The sequence below is a fragment of the Centropristis striata genome, chromosome 6 (genome assembly GCF_030273125.1).
Source record: "Centropristis striata isolate RG_2023a ecotype Rhode Island chromosome 6, C.striata_1.0, whole genome shotgun sequence".
NCBI lineage: Eukaryota > Metazoa > Chordata > Actinopteri > Perciformes > Serranidae > Centropristis > Centropristis striata.
The window spans coordinates 26,181,727-26,197,835 of record NC_081522.1 but is presented as its reverse complement, the minus strand read 5'-3'; the positions used below and the strand labels follow the sequence as shown (position 1 = coordinate 26,197,835).

At 37.2% G+C, this 16,109-nt stretch overlaps 1 protein-coding gene across 3 annotated transcripts in view; it reads right to left on the bottom strand.

Annotated features, from left to right (window-relative positions):
- phaf1 (phagosome assembly factor 1) overlaps positions 1 to 16,109 on the bottom strand; it is a 30,812-nt gene that overhangs the window by 10,180 nt on the left and 4,523 nt on the right. For 2 of the 3 annotated variants that reach the window (XM_059334651.1, XM_059334650.1), the window contains exons 4-11: positions 15,961 to 16,004; positions 13,514 to 13,593; positions 13,323 to 13,417; positions 10,431 to 10,528; positions 6,535 to 6,647; positions 4,337 to 4,470; positions 2,394 to 2,477; positions 1,541 to 1,623 (exon numbers count right to left, since the gene is read on the bottom strand). In XM_059334651.1, the coding sequence (XP_059190634.1) occupies positions 1,541 to 1,623; positions 2,394 to 2,477; positions 4,337 to 4,470; positions 6,535 to 6,647; positions 10,431 to 10,528; positions 13,323 to 13,417; positions 13,514 to 13,593; positions 15,961 to 16,004 (731 nt within the window). The remainder of the gene's footprint in view (positions 1 to 1,540; positions 1,624 to 2,393; positions 2,478 to 4,336; positions 4,471 to 6,534; positions 6,648 to 10,430; positions 10,529 to 13,322; positions 13,418 to 13,513; positions 13,594 to 15,960; positions 16,005 to 16,109) is intronic. The other variant, XM_059334652.1, reaches the window with a different exon arrangement.

Genomic DNA, 16,109 nt, shown 5'->3' with positions numbered 1-16,109 from the left:
CAATACATTAGAATATCATAGAAAAGTTTATTCATGTCAGTGATTCAATTCAAAGAGTGGAAATAACACATTATATAGATCCATTACACACAGAATGAAACAGTTCATGTCTTAATTTATTTAATGTCTTCTAATTATAATGATTATGACTTACATTTCATGAAGACCTAGAAATGTGATAATTTTAATTAATTGTTTTATAATTAAATATTATATTGAATTTAATATTAAATTAAACATTAATTTAATTTAATTTAATATTTAAAAAGTATGTTTAATATGTAAATGTTGGCCTCTGAAAAGTATGTCATCTATATGACTCAATACTTGGTTGGAGCTGTTTGACTTGAACTACTGGAAATGGACTTTTCATCATATTCTAATGTATTGAGATGATCCTGTATATGCAATAATGTGAATGCACTAATCCTTTTGCAACCTATATTCAAACCAAATTCTTAATTTGATGCATTGTCTTTATTTAAAATATGAGCAGCCACTATTTTTTTCCACCGTGGAGCCCTGCCATAAGAATCAAACACAATCTGTCAGAAGAGAATCACAATGATCTGAGAATCCATTTTCCCTACAAACGCTCAGGAACATCACACTCTTTATTGAAGCTGCTTTGTCAGCAGTGCTGTGGTTTATTGAACTGACATTGAACTGATGTTCTTTCTGATACTGCTCTAGTTAAAGAAATGGAATCATAAGGCTCTATACATAAGACCATTTTTAGAAAGCAGATTAGGCTCAATAACTGCCCTACAGTGAGATATAACTTCTGTCACACTCCTGAATTACCGGTATATCTATTATTTGTTGTCTTGCCTTTCTGATTTCTCAGCTCTTACGGCTTTGTCCGTGCTATATCCCAATATTTCTGGATACATTATATCATACTTAGTTTACGATGACCGAAAGGTGGAGAGATGAATACATTATCAGGACACAGGTAACGTTAGTAAGATTCAGGGTTATCGTGATGGAGTGGGGAACTTTCTCCAGCTGCTAGTTAACGGTTACAATATGGTATGTAGCATGATTAAGCATGCTAATTGAGGATTCAATTCGAAAGGTTATTCTTTATAGTAAAAAAAATCTTTAAATTAGTTGTTCAGTTTCAGCCCTATGTCAATGTTAATTAACTTGCTGGTGAGCTAACACACATTTCACTTTTCAAGTATTTGGACAAATTAAACTCACAGTATGGCATTTCTAAAAAAGCGGCTAAGAGGCTAAGTCGGCTCTTTAATGTGACGGGTTCTAATAAATCCATTTGAAGTCCAAAGATAATTTTATTAGCTTGTTCAATGTTTTTGTAACATTATAATGTTGCCATACGCTTTAGCTTGATGGCTAGCATGAATCACTTGTCATAGCAGCTCCTTGTTAGCTTAGTATCTTAGCTTATGTTAGCTTATGTATCTTCTGCAGTATTATCAGCTAGGTAGGTACAGGTAGGAAGAGGAAAACGGGGGTTATGAACCAAAAAGAAACCAGGACACATATAAAAAGAAAGTGATGTAAAGATATTTACATATTGAAGTTGTAATGTCCGGGGTAGTTGGTATGGAGGACAAACTTCTTCACCAGGTGAGTTGTAGAGTCGAACAGGATATCCTGAAAAATAACAAAACAATCTCTGAGATTACTTTTGTGCCATGTGTTTGGCAAGAGCAGCTCATTACAGTCCTATCTACTGCAAACAGCAGGTCGAGTCCAGGCTTTCATTATCTACAGCCAGTATTACCAGCTGGACACCCAGCAGATGCTCAAGCTTCTTGTTCAGATGATCTAAACACCAACTGACAGGATGTGTCACAGCAGTATCAGAAATATTGGTCTGTGATCAAAACAAACTATGACTAAATCTCTGAAAACCTGCATAAATATACAGTCAGGGGGAAAAACATTAGACCACCCTTGTTTTCTTCAATTTATAGTTCATGTTTAATTCCTGGTACAACTAAAGTAATAAAAATAGCTCATAAGAGTTTCATTTAAGAGCTGATATCTAGCCATTTTCCATGGTTTTCTTGATAATTATTTTGGTTGTTATCAATAAAATCATATTAAATGTCCAGATATAAGCTCTTAAATTAACCTTTTATGAGCTATTTTTGTTGTTATCATTATATTTGTCCAATCAAATTAACCTTTTTTAGTTGTACCAGGCATTAAAATGAACAAGAAATTGAAGAAAAGAGAGTGGTCTAATAATTTTTCCGTAACTGTGTATGACTAAAATAAAGAAATTTGAGCATTGTGCACCCTGTGGTGTGTTCCCTAAGTAATGCCTGTTTTTTCCATGACTGTAGATAGATACATACAAAATACAACAGCTGAAGTATCTAAACCTGTACAAACAAGCCTAAGCTGAGTTTACGTACCACTCCGAGGGTGAAGTAGTTGAAGAAGTAGTCGTTACATTTTGAAGGAACCTGCTTGTGAGGGGATGGAGAGTGGATCTTCATCTAAAATAAACAGGATAAAAGGACAATACATATTTTCATCTATATGTATTTACTATCAATAATACAATTTAGTAGTATCATGACTAGATTCTTGTTTCTGACAATAACAAAAACTAAATGATCTGTTAAATGCTGAAAAATAAACTGGTGCTGTGCTGGTAGTTTGCAGTGGGTTTGTTATAGTTTTCCTCTCTGTTGCTTCAGAAAAAGTGGTAAGCCTGAACCAAAAAAGCATGTGTGATCATACAACTAGAAAAGGGGTCTGCAACCTTTACCAACAAAAGAGCCATTGTTGGCCAAAAAAAGAGAAAAAACAGTCTCAATTAGCCTATGAATATTACTAATTGGTCATAATGGGCATTTTTTAATATGATATTGTAAGAATGCAGCGAGGGCCAAAGTACAAATGAGAGGCTGGACGACGAAGAAATATCTCAGGAGATTTGGAATCTAAAACTCACCTAGCTAGAAAAACTCAAAACTAGACTTGAAGTTGTCAAAATTTACAAGTTTTTTTTTTTTTTTATTACTTTATTGCAGGTTATGAAATTACAAATATTAGCAGCTTCATCACACAAATCATCCTGACACATTTATGCATTTTTTTACAAGAGGCAGTGCCAAAAGAATAAATAATTAAGTAAGTAAGTAAGTAAGTAAGTAAGTATGTAAGTAAGTAAGTAAGTAAGTAAGTAAGTAAGTAAGTAAGTAAGTAAGTAAGTAAGTAAGTAAGTAAGTAAGTAAGTAAGTAAGTAAGTGAGTGAGTGAGTGCTTCCTGCAAGCAATATAATTAAAATTACATTAATAAACATTTGTGAGCAGCGTCTCCTTTATTCAGAACAAGACTCCCTTTTAAAAGTCTGTGTGTGTGTCTGTGCTTGGTGCAACAATATCACAGCATCACGTTCCATTTTGGATTATTATCTTATCGTTAGCATCAAATCAAGATCATATTCAGAATGCTAACCCTCTGGAGTCCAGGAAAGCGCCAGAACGTAAAAACGAAGCAGCATGGAGCCCTGCTGTCAGCTTTTCTCTAAAGTTTTGGCTTTTACAGAAGTTTTCATGTCCAATTTAATGCATCAACTCTTTTTCTTCACCATGACCAAGTGTAGTAACATTTTACTTTTTTTTGCAGAGATTTTGCAGATTTTGCAGTGTGCATTTCAACATTTTAATGCAATCTTTTGTGTTTGCTGTTTTTTGTGTGATTTTGGGCTATTTTTATCTTATCCGTGCGTTTTGTAATTTTGTAATTTTTGTGTGTGTTTTTTGTGGTTTTTATGTGTGTGATTTTGTGTGTTTTTAAGTGGGTTTCTGTGTTGGTTTTTTTTTTTACGTGTTTTCTGTATTATTTTTTTGCGTTTTTTTTTGTGTTTCAAAATATTGATCCTGTAAGTCAAAATGACAAAATAATAATGAGGTGAGGTTGAGCTGAAAAAGATGATACCAGCATGGCATGGTGATTATTATTTAAGTTGCATATACAGGCAGAATGAAAAAAAAAAAAAGAGTCAAAAACCAACAACATAGCCCCAGACTCCATAGAGTTAACTGATCTCTCAGAGTGCAGAGCAACGTTTTGATGAACAGGCATACAGAGAGTGGAGATGACGGGTGTCACATCCATGGAACAAAGGCGGCAAACTGGTTTGTAATTAAAGGTTTAAAATGCACTTGTCAGGGCTCAGTGTGTGGACATGACGCTCGACCAGAAACATCTCTGAAAGCACAGCAGGGTGCTGTTTCTGGAGATTATTTTTAGAACATCTTCGTGAGCTGGCTAAACTCGCCTTTATATCAGCAAAGGAATAGAAGCGATTCAATCTGAGCAAAGATATCACAACAGAATTTCCTACCTTGTCCTCAGACTTGTAGAAGACTTTATGTGGTGAGCCCAGAGCACCCAGCACATCCTGACAGGAATCTCCAAAGTAGATGCACCTTTCTAGAGACCTGACTTTAGAATCAGCCATCACACCTGGACCACAGCCTGCAGGAACAGGAAAAGAAATGAGAGGAAAAAAAATCAGCAATCAGCATATCAGTGACAATGATTACACACAGGGTTCGTACACTTTTTGGTCAAATTCAAGCACTTTTCAAGAACTTTCAAGGTCCATTTTCAAGCTTTTCCAGTACCTTTCAACAGTTGTAAATGGCATGTTTTAGATGAGGACTTCCATACTAAAAGGGGTAATTTCACTTAACCATACCACCGGCAATGGTATCACATTTTTTTTTTTTAAGATATTTTTTTGGCCATTTTGTAGCTTTTTTAGACAGTAGAGATATTGAGAGTGAAAGGGGGAGTCATGCGGGAAAGGGCTCCGAGCCGGATTCGAACCCGGGCCGCCCGCTCACGAGGACTGGGCCTCTGTGGTATGCGCTCTACCAGGTGTGCCACCGGGAACTCCCTGGTATCACACTTTTAACAACTAAAAGTAGTTTGCTAATCTCATAAAACATACTGGTATGGGAATCTAGGGGCTTGGAGCAAAATAAGCTCACAAAAATCCTCTAAAATCATCCTCAAAAAAGCCCTCACATCCACTAGGAATTAGAAAAACTCCCTTCAGTAGGAAGATACAGGGTAGAGCAACAAGAAACATCTCAGAAACAAGAAGATGCAGGTGAGACCCAGGCGGAGCGGTCTTCATTTCAGATAGGCTATAGGCTATTCACTTTATATATATTTTTCCATTGAAAATGCGGTTATCTATAGTCAGATTGCAAGAGAAATACAGTAAGAATTTCAAGCATTTACAAGCACTTAATCCAAAATCCAAGCACTTTTCAAACCTTGAAATTCAACATTAATATTCAAGCATTTTCAATCATTTCAAGCACGAAATATTCCAAATCGGAAACTTTTCACAGGAATTAATGGGAATGTATGGGAATTTACTGGAAATTGAGGGTAATTTAAACTAACTGTATCATATCCAAACAAACAGTTATTTGTCATAAGCCGACATCCATGTAAAATAAAACAGCTAAGAACATGACATTTCATTTATTTGAACTTTATCAAGTTTTAATAATTTAATTTAATTGAACGTATGTTGAGTAAAATATTACTTATCCCCTCCCCTCCAAAAAGTCCCATTCAACATTTAAATGTTAAATTGAACATGTAAATTAATTGAACATGTGATGGGGGAATGCACAGTGCATGGAGGGGGCGTGGCCTCGGCAGGGGGCGTGGCCTCAGCAGCTCTGCAGTATCTGCAGTGTGCTATGTTTATGTTTTTTATTTTTTTTTTATTTAGTGTTTATTTGATATGGACATGGCAATTACATTGGACGGACCAGATTTATTGTTTAAGTGTTTTAGCACAAGTGCTAATTGGCAACACTTGTCCATAGGCAGTTTTTGAAAAGAGGCAATTAAAATAACAAGAATGGAAAAAGGAAGGACCAGACAAAGATATGAAAAAAAAACGGCAACAGAACAATGGGAAAATAAGTCGAAGAAGTACAAGCAATTCTCAATAAGGAACATAAAAAGAACTTTTAATGTGTGCACTGTTGATTAGATGTGATTAAAGAATAGCAGATGTTCAAGTGTACTTGCATGAATTCTGATTGTTTTAGTCAAGATTATGCTAAAATACATTTCCCCAACTATATTTAAGTTCCCTGTTAAGGACCAACCTATTACCAACCTATCAATTCTGTAAATTCTCTTTTTATTCCCGCTTAAATTCCCATTAATTACCATAAATTCCTGTTAATTCCCATGGAAAGTTTCCAGGTTCCCGGTATTTTAAAACCCTAGTAAGAATTGCATATGTTTTCTAATAGCTTAAGATTGATCTGCAGTGGAGAAAAATGATCAAAATCGTACAAAGTGTGGGTTGGATGTTCTATTTAGCTCTGTGTTTGCAGCTGTGCTACAGACTGTGGGAGAAATGTCATTGAAAGTCTGGAGGCAAGAGAACGAAAGCATCGTGTGTCTTAAAATGTAGATGTAAATATATGATGTGATGAAAACGCTTCGGACACATGTTTATTCTATTCATAGAGATTAAAGAGTGACACAGGGATATATTACCTGCAGTGATAAGGCGGAGTTTGAGCCCCAGAGGCCCTGCTTGATTTCTCAGGACATCCACACACTCTGCAAAGATGTTGCCAAGGAAACAAGCCAACGGCATCGCTGGCGCTCTGAAGACACAGAGAACAGTGTGTGTGTTCTCATTTGGCTTTTGTTGTTGTTGTACATGTTAGACTGTGGGATCTCCACAAGGTCATGTCAATATGTAAAATAAGGATCTCACATGGAGTTGTTTCCTTTGGCCACATGGGAGGATTATGATTAAAATGTCCTTACTGCCAATAAAAGCTTAGAATTTCACAATGTTCCTGGCCTATTACGCTAATAGGCATTAATCATGACTATCTGCTTTCACAAAATACCTGTTTGTTTTTGGCTGAGTGGCTGCAAACAAGGCCCACAGCTTGTTGTTTTAGTTTAGAAATGTTTGCTACATTTTCACTGTGAGTCCTCTGATGCAGATACTAAACCTCTTCTACAGATTCTACAGTCATGGAAAAAATGATTAGACCACCATTGTTTTCTTCAATTTCTTGTTCATTTTAATACATTTTTATCCCACAATTTTGTAACCCATTTTATTTATCACCCAGTTTGTCCTATTTCATGATCCTGGGCACTACCCCGTCCCTGTCGGCCTGGGGAGAGCCCTGAACTAGCCACATGCTTCCATCGATACATGCGGAGTTAGCAGACCGCTTCTTGACACCTGACAGGGGGAGATTCCCCAGTGGGACGTAGTGACCAACCAGGATCAATGCATGTTTTTGTGAGAGGTCCCTGTAAGGGGATCCTCGGGGGACACAGGGAGAACATGCAAACTCCACACAGAAAGGCCCTTTTGCCGACACCAACCAGCGCTACGGACACCGGAGCTGTGAGGCGAGAGCGCTACCAACTGCGCCACCGTGCCCCCTAATTTCTTGTTCATTTTAATGCCTGGTACAACTAAAGGGACATTTGTTTGGACAAATATAATGATAACAACAAAGTAGGGTTGTCAAAAGTATCGCTACTCATAAAAGTATCGATACTAAAACGCTGTATCCAGATACGATACTCATTTTCAAAAGTATCGATACGTTTTTATCCTGGTGGTATCGAAAATGGTATCGAGTATCGAATATTTTCCTGAGTATCGGTATCGAGTTGAAAATTTTTGTATCGTGACAACCCTACAACAAACATAGCTGATAAGAGTTTAATTTAACCAATTTAATCCCAAATTTTTGACATGAAAATATCCAAATCATGTGTCATTAGTACTTTTTTGAAATAATCAACCATTAGTTTAAAAGACTTTCATGGAAAAATAGGTCAAAAAGTGTGTTTCTATGTTCGGTAACAATAGTGACTGGTGGGATAAGATGTTATATCTACCATTTAGCCATCAGGCTGTCTCATTCTTCAGAGTTACCAGAATAACTGCATTTCCCCTCGGGGATAAATAAAGTCATTTTGATTTTTTTATTTGATTTATAGACAACATTAACATATTTCTCCTATGCAGTCATAAAAATTATATTTCCCTTTCCAGTTATTAACAAATGTAGAATTATGTTACTGGTAGTCTCCAACATTGCCACTAGAATAACATTATAGTGTGACTTTGGCCTACATTATCAACTATACCAATATGAATACTGTGGACAATACATAGAGCAAAAAAAAAAAAAAGCAGTTATCGATCTAACTCAACATTGTTACTTTATTGTAACAGACATACCATTTTTACTTTTGGACATTTCCAATGTGATGGGAGGAGAAGAACATCCATTGGCTCAGGGCAGCTTTGTTTGACATATTCTGCAGGAATAGAGCCTTATAACTAAGAAATATTTTTACAGTCACCATTGTGACCGGTGGGATTAAATGGGTTAAGAGCTGATATCTAGACAATTCCCATGGTTTTCTTGATAATGATTTTGGTTATTATCAATAAAACCATGGAAAATGTCTAGATATCAGCTCTTAAATTAAACTCTTATCAGCTATTCTTGTTGTTATCATTACATTTGTCCAAACAAATGTACCTTTAGGCCCCGTTTATACGAGGACACTTGCGGGTAAAAACGACAAAATATATTTTATCAGAAGTGCCTTTCGTTTAGACGGTGACGACGTTTTTGGGGCTTAAAAACGCAAAAATGTGAAACCACCCTCCAGAGTGTAAAACTGTAATCTGCTCCACCGTAGCGTGTCCGTCTACACTGCCAAGTAGGGATGGGTACCGAATTCGGTACTTTTATAGGTACCGACCGAATTCCGTCGGTACTACCGAGTACCGATTCATGTCAAATCAAACGGTACCATGTTTCGGTACCTAAACGGCGTTACCTTTAAACTGATCATTGATTTCAACCCGTTTTCATTTGACGTCTTTGATTAACAAGCGTGCTGACGATCGCACTATTTTTTTAAATTTATTTACCTCCTCGTCTGGTCCTGTCTGCTCACCGCGGCCGCTAACTACTGCCCTCTTCCACCGCGGAACAGAGACCAACAGCCGGCTCTAGGTCTTCTAGCCGCCAGCTACTATCTCTCCAATGTCTCTACCCGGGCTTGGCCTTCGTCTGCCTCCAGATTAGACCTTCCTTACTCCGTTTGCTCTCTCCATTCATCCGTAGACTTTTCATTAGCAGCTAGAAGCTAGCTGCTGCATCTCTGGTCCTCCGCTAATACTCCGCTCTTCAACTCAGGGATATTACCTGCCACTTAACTCCAAACTGCCTCGCTGAAATTAAATCCCTCGGACTCCTGCGTCATCCTCGATATGTGCACAGAGCAGCCCGACTCAACTTTGTTTATTCCATCATGCTATGCCCACAATACTGTCTGACCGGTGCTGCGCCGCACAGCTACGACGTCATCACAACAAATCACACGTGCACTTGCAACTTTTTTTTTTTCTCCTCCGTGCCACCTGAGAGCGCTCCTCTGCATTCTTTGATAACACTGCAACCTTCATGTTACAAAATGTACGTTCACTCAACAATAAAGCACTGCTCATCCTGGATTTTATATTGTTTTGATATATTTTTTAAAGTTTATATTTTGAGAAATAAATATGTTACGCAAAAGTACCGAAAATTGGTACCGTTGAGTACCGGTACCGATTCCCAGGTACCGGGTATCGGTACCGTATCGATTCAAATGTGAAAGGTACCCATCCCTACTGCCAAGACACAAAACTCTGCTCAGATCTGCTCACATCACGTACGCATTTACGTCACATACATGCTCCAGTACAGGGAAATAAACAAACATGTGGGATTATTTCCATGCGTCGGACCTTCAAGCTGTTCTGGCAGCTCTAATAAACTTACAGGAGTCTTTCCACCAAATGTAGAGGATATGTACAGATAGTATTAGTGAACAGAGACGGATCTGTAATTACCTCTATCACATTTTGGATGCACCAATTGGTCGGAGGCGAGCCAGACGGCTTTGGACGAGACCTGGGAGATCTAGTGGATGGTGGAGAACTTTGTGGAAGGAGTAGCTGATGAAAATATGTGGTGTGAAAACTTCCACATGCCCAAAGATGCTCTTATCTCTTTAAGTGATGCAGCCTGGCATGATACCCAATCCAATTCACACACTTTAGCGTCACCGTATGCACGCAGATTTCCTCCGAAAACGCTCGTCTAAACGCGGAATAAAAAGTGAAGACGTAGCGCCACTTTTGTGTCTTCTGTTCAGACCGTCATCATGTAAACGGAGCCTTAGTTGTACCAGCCATTAAAATGAACAAGAAATTGAAGAAAAGGGGTGGTCTAGTAATTGTTTCCATGACTGTATATGACTAGAATAAAGACATTTGAGCATTGTGCACCCTGTGGTGTGTTCCCTAAGTAATGCCTGTTTTGTGTATCTGCATGTGCGTGTGTTACCTTGTTTCTTGCAGGTTGTTGCCAGTGTAGATGTGCATCCTCTTGACCATGGCCCCATGTGGAATCTGCAGGGAGGCCAAACCCATGGCAAAATTAGGCTGCCAAGGCAAAACAACTGGGAGTAGTATGGGAGTGGTATATACTGTGATTGTGTGTGCACAGAAACAACATATACATGTTTTGAAGCACTGTGGACTAAAACATCTCATGAAACACAGACTGACCTAAATACCCATGTTCCAAAAGAAGAAAACTAAACTCCCAAAACACAATGTTTCCACTGATTGATGATGCTACATTTAAATCCAGTTTGGATCTACGTCATGCAGCAATTTTTAATCTGAGAGAGGTCCAGTATCAATCAACATTCTCAGACTAGACACAGCAGAGGTTACTTCATTTCTGTCATTTTGGTGCATTTTCAAGTTGCTTTGAACTACTGAAATGGCTGCTGATGAGTCATTCTAATGCCGATTAAAGAAAGCTCTTGCAGGTTTTTCAGAAATTCTAAAAGAACAAAACGCTTTCATTAGTATTCAAAGTTTGTTTGGGTTTATTAGCATTAACATTTTCATTAGAGTTCAATGGAAAGTTGAAAGTATTATTCTTTTTAAAAGAAACAAATCACAGTCACCACTGTTCAAGAGATTAAATTAATTGAATGAACAATTTCTAAACTTCACAGGAATTGTCCCTTTGTTGTTATGGTTGGATTAATAGGAAAATAGATTAAACTGTGGGAGAGACAAAACGGCCAGAATCTGTTCTCAGCATAAATGCATTGCAAATCCTTTCATGTTGTTATTTATCCTCTGTACAAGGTATCAGTTCACAACGATTCTCAGATGCATTTACCTGTCATCTGACACTCTCATAACAAACAGGAAACAATAAGCTGAGCTCTGGACAAAAAAATGAAAATATTACAACCCAAACTAAAAGCTGAAACTAACACGTTTGTACCTGCAACTACAGATGATGAGCAAACATAAGCGGTTGGTTTTGTAGACCTAACCATCAAACCAATTCAGCATGCAGCTCGGGGCAGACTGGGAGGTTTATGAAATAATCAACTTGGTTATTGATATCACAGAAATGCTGGAGCAGCTGAATGTCTAAACCAAAACAAGATGCAATGAGCTGCAAAAAGCTTGTCAATGCAGTCAGCTGAGGGAGCAGTAAAGATGAAATCAATGCATGATGTGTGCTCACAGTAGCAAGATGCAGAATGGAGCAGATGGCACAGCAGCTGTTTCATGACATGCATCAATCAAGACATCCACAGCTGTACAGTACAGACAGCAAAACATCTGGCTGATGATACAAACCTCAATGCAAAAACTACTACTGCACAAAGACAAAAGTCTCAACACTTCATGTATGTAAAACATGCAGTTTGTAGATTGTGTGCAAACATCATATTGTGTTGAAAATGTGAACTGGAAGCTGCTGGGTGTGGACATTGTCTTGGAGAATTTAATTACGAACTTGCGCTGCCTGAGCCAACCCAAGTCCCTAAACTCACGACTGCAGCCTGATTTTTACTGCTTATATAACACTGCAAGGAGTCTTTAAAATATCAGCGGTGTAACACTGGAAATTATACTTAGTGCATTTATGAGATCTTTCATAGTTACTTTGCCCGTTACCTGAACCATTTTTAGAGATTTTTCTGCTCATGCATCTTGGTGTTATAATATCTTCTCTTTTATTTATTTATTTGCTACTATTAGTCAATTTATATATATATATATATATATATATATATATATATATATATATAAATTGACTAATAGATGTATGTATGTATATATATATATATATATATATATATATATATATCTATTTTAGCTAGCTTTTTTATTTTATTTTTATTTATTTTTTAAGTTTCAATTGTTATGATTGGCTTTTACTTTTTTATTTATTTATTATTATTATTATTATATATATTTTTTTTATCTTATTTTATTTCATTTTATCTTACTTTATTTGTTTTTAGTAATCACTTCACACTGCCCGATTGCGTCCAGATTCGGCTCAAAAAATTCAAAGATGTTTGATCGACTGTGACTGAGGTCGGCTCTGTTCCCCTCACACACTAATAGATTTATGTGCCAACTAGCCATGCTGACTGTCCCCAACTGGTGAAGACTTTGCCCAAATGGGAATCATGGGTAAAATCTGGCAAAAAAATGTGTGTGCCATCAGCTAAAGCATCTAAATCACTGACATACAGGATCATCTCAATACATTACAATAAGATGAAAAGTCCATTCCCAGCAGTTCAAGTCAAACAGCTCCAACCAAGTATTGAGTCATATAGATGACTCAATTTTTACATATTAAACATGCTTTCTAAAATTGGTCTTCTGTAATATTAAAATCTTTTGAGACACAGAATTTTAGGTCTTCATTAAATTAAATGTAATTAATGTTTAATTTAATATTACATTTAATATTTAATTATCAAACAATTAATTAAAATTATCAAATTTCTAGGTCTTCATGAAATGTAAGTTATAATCATTATAATTACAAGAAATTAAATAAATGAAGACATTAGATGTTTCATTCTGTGCGTAATGGTGTTATTTCACCTTTTTGAATTGAATTACTGACATAATTCAACTTTTCTATGATATTTTAATTTATTGAGATGCACCTGTATAAGAAATAAAATCTTGCCCGAGATTAAACAAGCATCAAGACAATCACATTGTCCTCATGCATTTGGTTTCTCCATTCACTCATACATTATTTATGATAAAGACTTAACAACATCAAGCTAAGAGACATAGGGCATCACTTAAGATGTACCCTGATTCCCCTGGGGTGTAAAGAAACTCCCTCTCAGCACTTCTTTAACCGTCTGACAAGCAAGTCGATTCTCACCTCGTATTTTGGAGCTTCATTCCACGAGTCCAGTTGGAAGGAGAAGGACAGGCCTCGAAAGTTGAGATGGAACAACTGCTCTGCAGCATTGTAAACTGGACGGGGACGGAAAGAAATCAGAGAAATAACATCAGAATGTAGGTTCATTTGCGAGACATCCTTATTATTGTGTTGATGTTTTTTTAGAGTACCTCCAGGGTGCGTAGCTCCAAATGACTGGTCAATTTGCTCTATTGTAGGAGCAATGGCCTGAGAGTTGAAATGGACTCCACTGGAACACAATACACACACACAGCTAGTGTTATGTCCAATAACAGTGATACAGGATGAACTGCATAGATTCAGACAGACAATTATACACACAGTTTAAGAAACACATTAACGCAGGTGGACTCCATCACTGTAATGTCTTCCACTGGTGAGCTATGACTTGCTCTCAGTCTCCGTGACAACATATAATGGACAGTATACACATAGACTGATCATTATAAAGATCGGTCCTAGCACACAGAGGCCATATAACAATAACAGCTAAGCAGCTGAGATGGTTTTATCCTGGCTGCATCTGTTGTTATTCAGCGTTTCTAAATGCCGTCGACTTCTCCACCAATATTATATCCAGGCTTCTTACGGCTTTTAAGAGTAAAAATGAAGCACTTTGAAGGTGCCAAAACAAAAAAACCCTCCACAATCACAAAGTTCTATCACATCTGATGGTTACTATAAATGTAAATGCAAAAAATAAAGTTTACAGAATGAGTTTATACCCACAGTAACCAACATACACTGTCACGTTGTTCATTTTAACTTTGACTGGATGTTTTGATTAGGTTAGGGCAATGTGGCCAAAGTCTTCTTTTCTAATACGGATCATTTTATATCTCAATAACGACATATATCAAAATAACGTATGCTTTCTGGTAATTAAATTAACAAATAATCTTAATAAAATAACCGCACGCTGAAGCATTTTTTTTAAAAAAGCACAGAGTGTTTCTTATTTAATTAGGAACTTCAATGCAAAATGAATGTTTTAAGTAAAATTATAGAAAAAATTATACATCTTCAGCAGTACACTGTCACTTACTAACACCTTAAACTCTGCATTTCGTTGTATACACATTTAAGTCAATTTATTTATCGTCAACTGTTGCCGGCTGTGAATGCAAACAGAAAAGAGGCACTTAAAGTGGTACTCATAAGGGCTGTTTCCACTACCGGACAATACCCAGAATGAGGCGGGTCTCACTTGCCGAAACGCCCCTAATTTGAATACGAGCAGTCCGGAGCCGGCTTTTGTCGGGACTTTTTAGTCCCTGTGGAAGAGCGGGGTCTTTTTTCTCCCCTGAAAACAGCCTGGTTACTGATTGGATAGATCGCTAAGCAGGATGAGACGTAGCACTATACACGACAACAACACACGCCATTTGTAAAAGCCAGCAAAGCAGTGTTCCCAACTTACCGACATTGTTGCTGAATTTAGCAACTTTTCAGACCCCCTTAGTGACTATTTTTCGAGAAAGCGTCTAGAGACAAATTCAGCGACTCCTTCTTACTCTTCTTAACGAGCCGGCCTCCTAACTACCGTTAGCCGCCATTAGCTACAGTTAGCTCTGTAGCAGTACAGTGTGTATGTGCTGCTGCTGCAGGAGGTGTTCACTTAGCGATCTCTGTCTGTTTACAACAAGCACCAGACACTCTGTGCACAGTTAGCGATGCCGTTAATTTACAATCACTATGTTTATGATCAGCGGAGACTCTGTACATAATTAGCCATGCTGCTTTCAGCTGCTGACGTTGTGCACAGTTAGCAACGGTGAAAAAAAAGATTTTTCTGGTGGCCACTTTTCCCCCCTAGTGGAAACATGGCTATAGGAACGGCCCAGTGAGAAGCTCCTCTCATACCAGAGAGTCTCAGGAATTGTTTTTACCGAAAACACCTTCTGTTTATATGCATGCACACACATGCAGGCTAATCGGTTTCAGTTTGATTTCGATACACTGAGGTTTTCCCATAAGCAAAATGCTTTGTTCTAGGCACCATAATTGTGGAGAAAGAACCCTTTCCTGAGCCACATGCACTGTTGTATTGTGGGTAATGGAGTTTAAAGGTCAGAGAAGCTTGTGACTAGAAGGTTGCAAGTTGGAGTCCAGTTTGTAAAGTAATGTAAAGTGTGATGTTTAAACAAAATGGCAATCTTATAATGATATTCCCTCAAAATATTTCAAATCTGATTTTCAGAGTCCACATGTGAAATAAATTTTAATATTGAATTATCGCTCACCCCTATTTTTTATGATTATTTAATTCATGGATGACAAGTTAACACAAGACATCATTTGAAAACCGTAGAAGAATATTTGCATTAGAAAAATTTACCAACTCATTATTTTAGTTTCTCATTTAGGGTCCGCTCCACAAGAGACAACAAACAAATATGACAACTCGATTTCTGTTCTATTTCAAATGTTAAAACAGCTTTCGTTTACATGAGTGACACAGTAGATGAAACATCATTATGTTAGATAAAAGTATGTAGAGTACGTTCAAACTACTAACCTTAGAAACATAACTGTCAAAAAAAAAAGTTGTTTCCAAACTCTTAAGACTTTGTCTGAGGCCAGTATTTCTACTCACCAGTATTTCAACTTGACTTTGCTCAGGTCATACACTTCAATCACCTGTCACACAAAAACATTTGAAAAAAACCCAAAACAAGTTAGGATAGAAAACAAAGTGTTGGTAAAATATCAATAACAAGTTCAGAAGAGTGGAATATTTTGCCA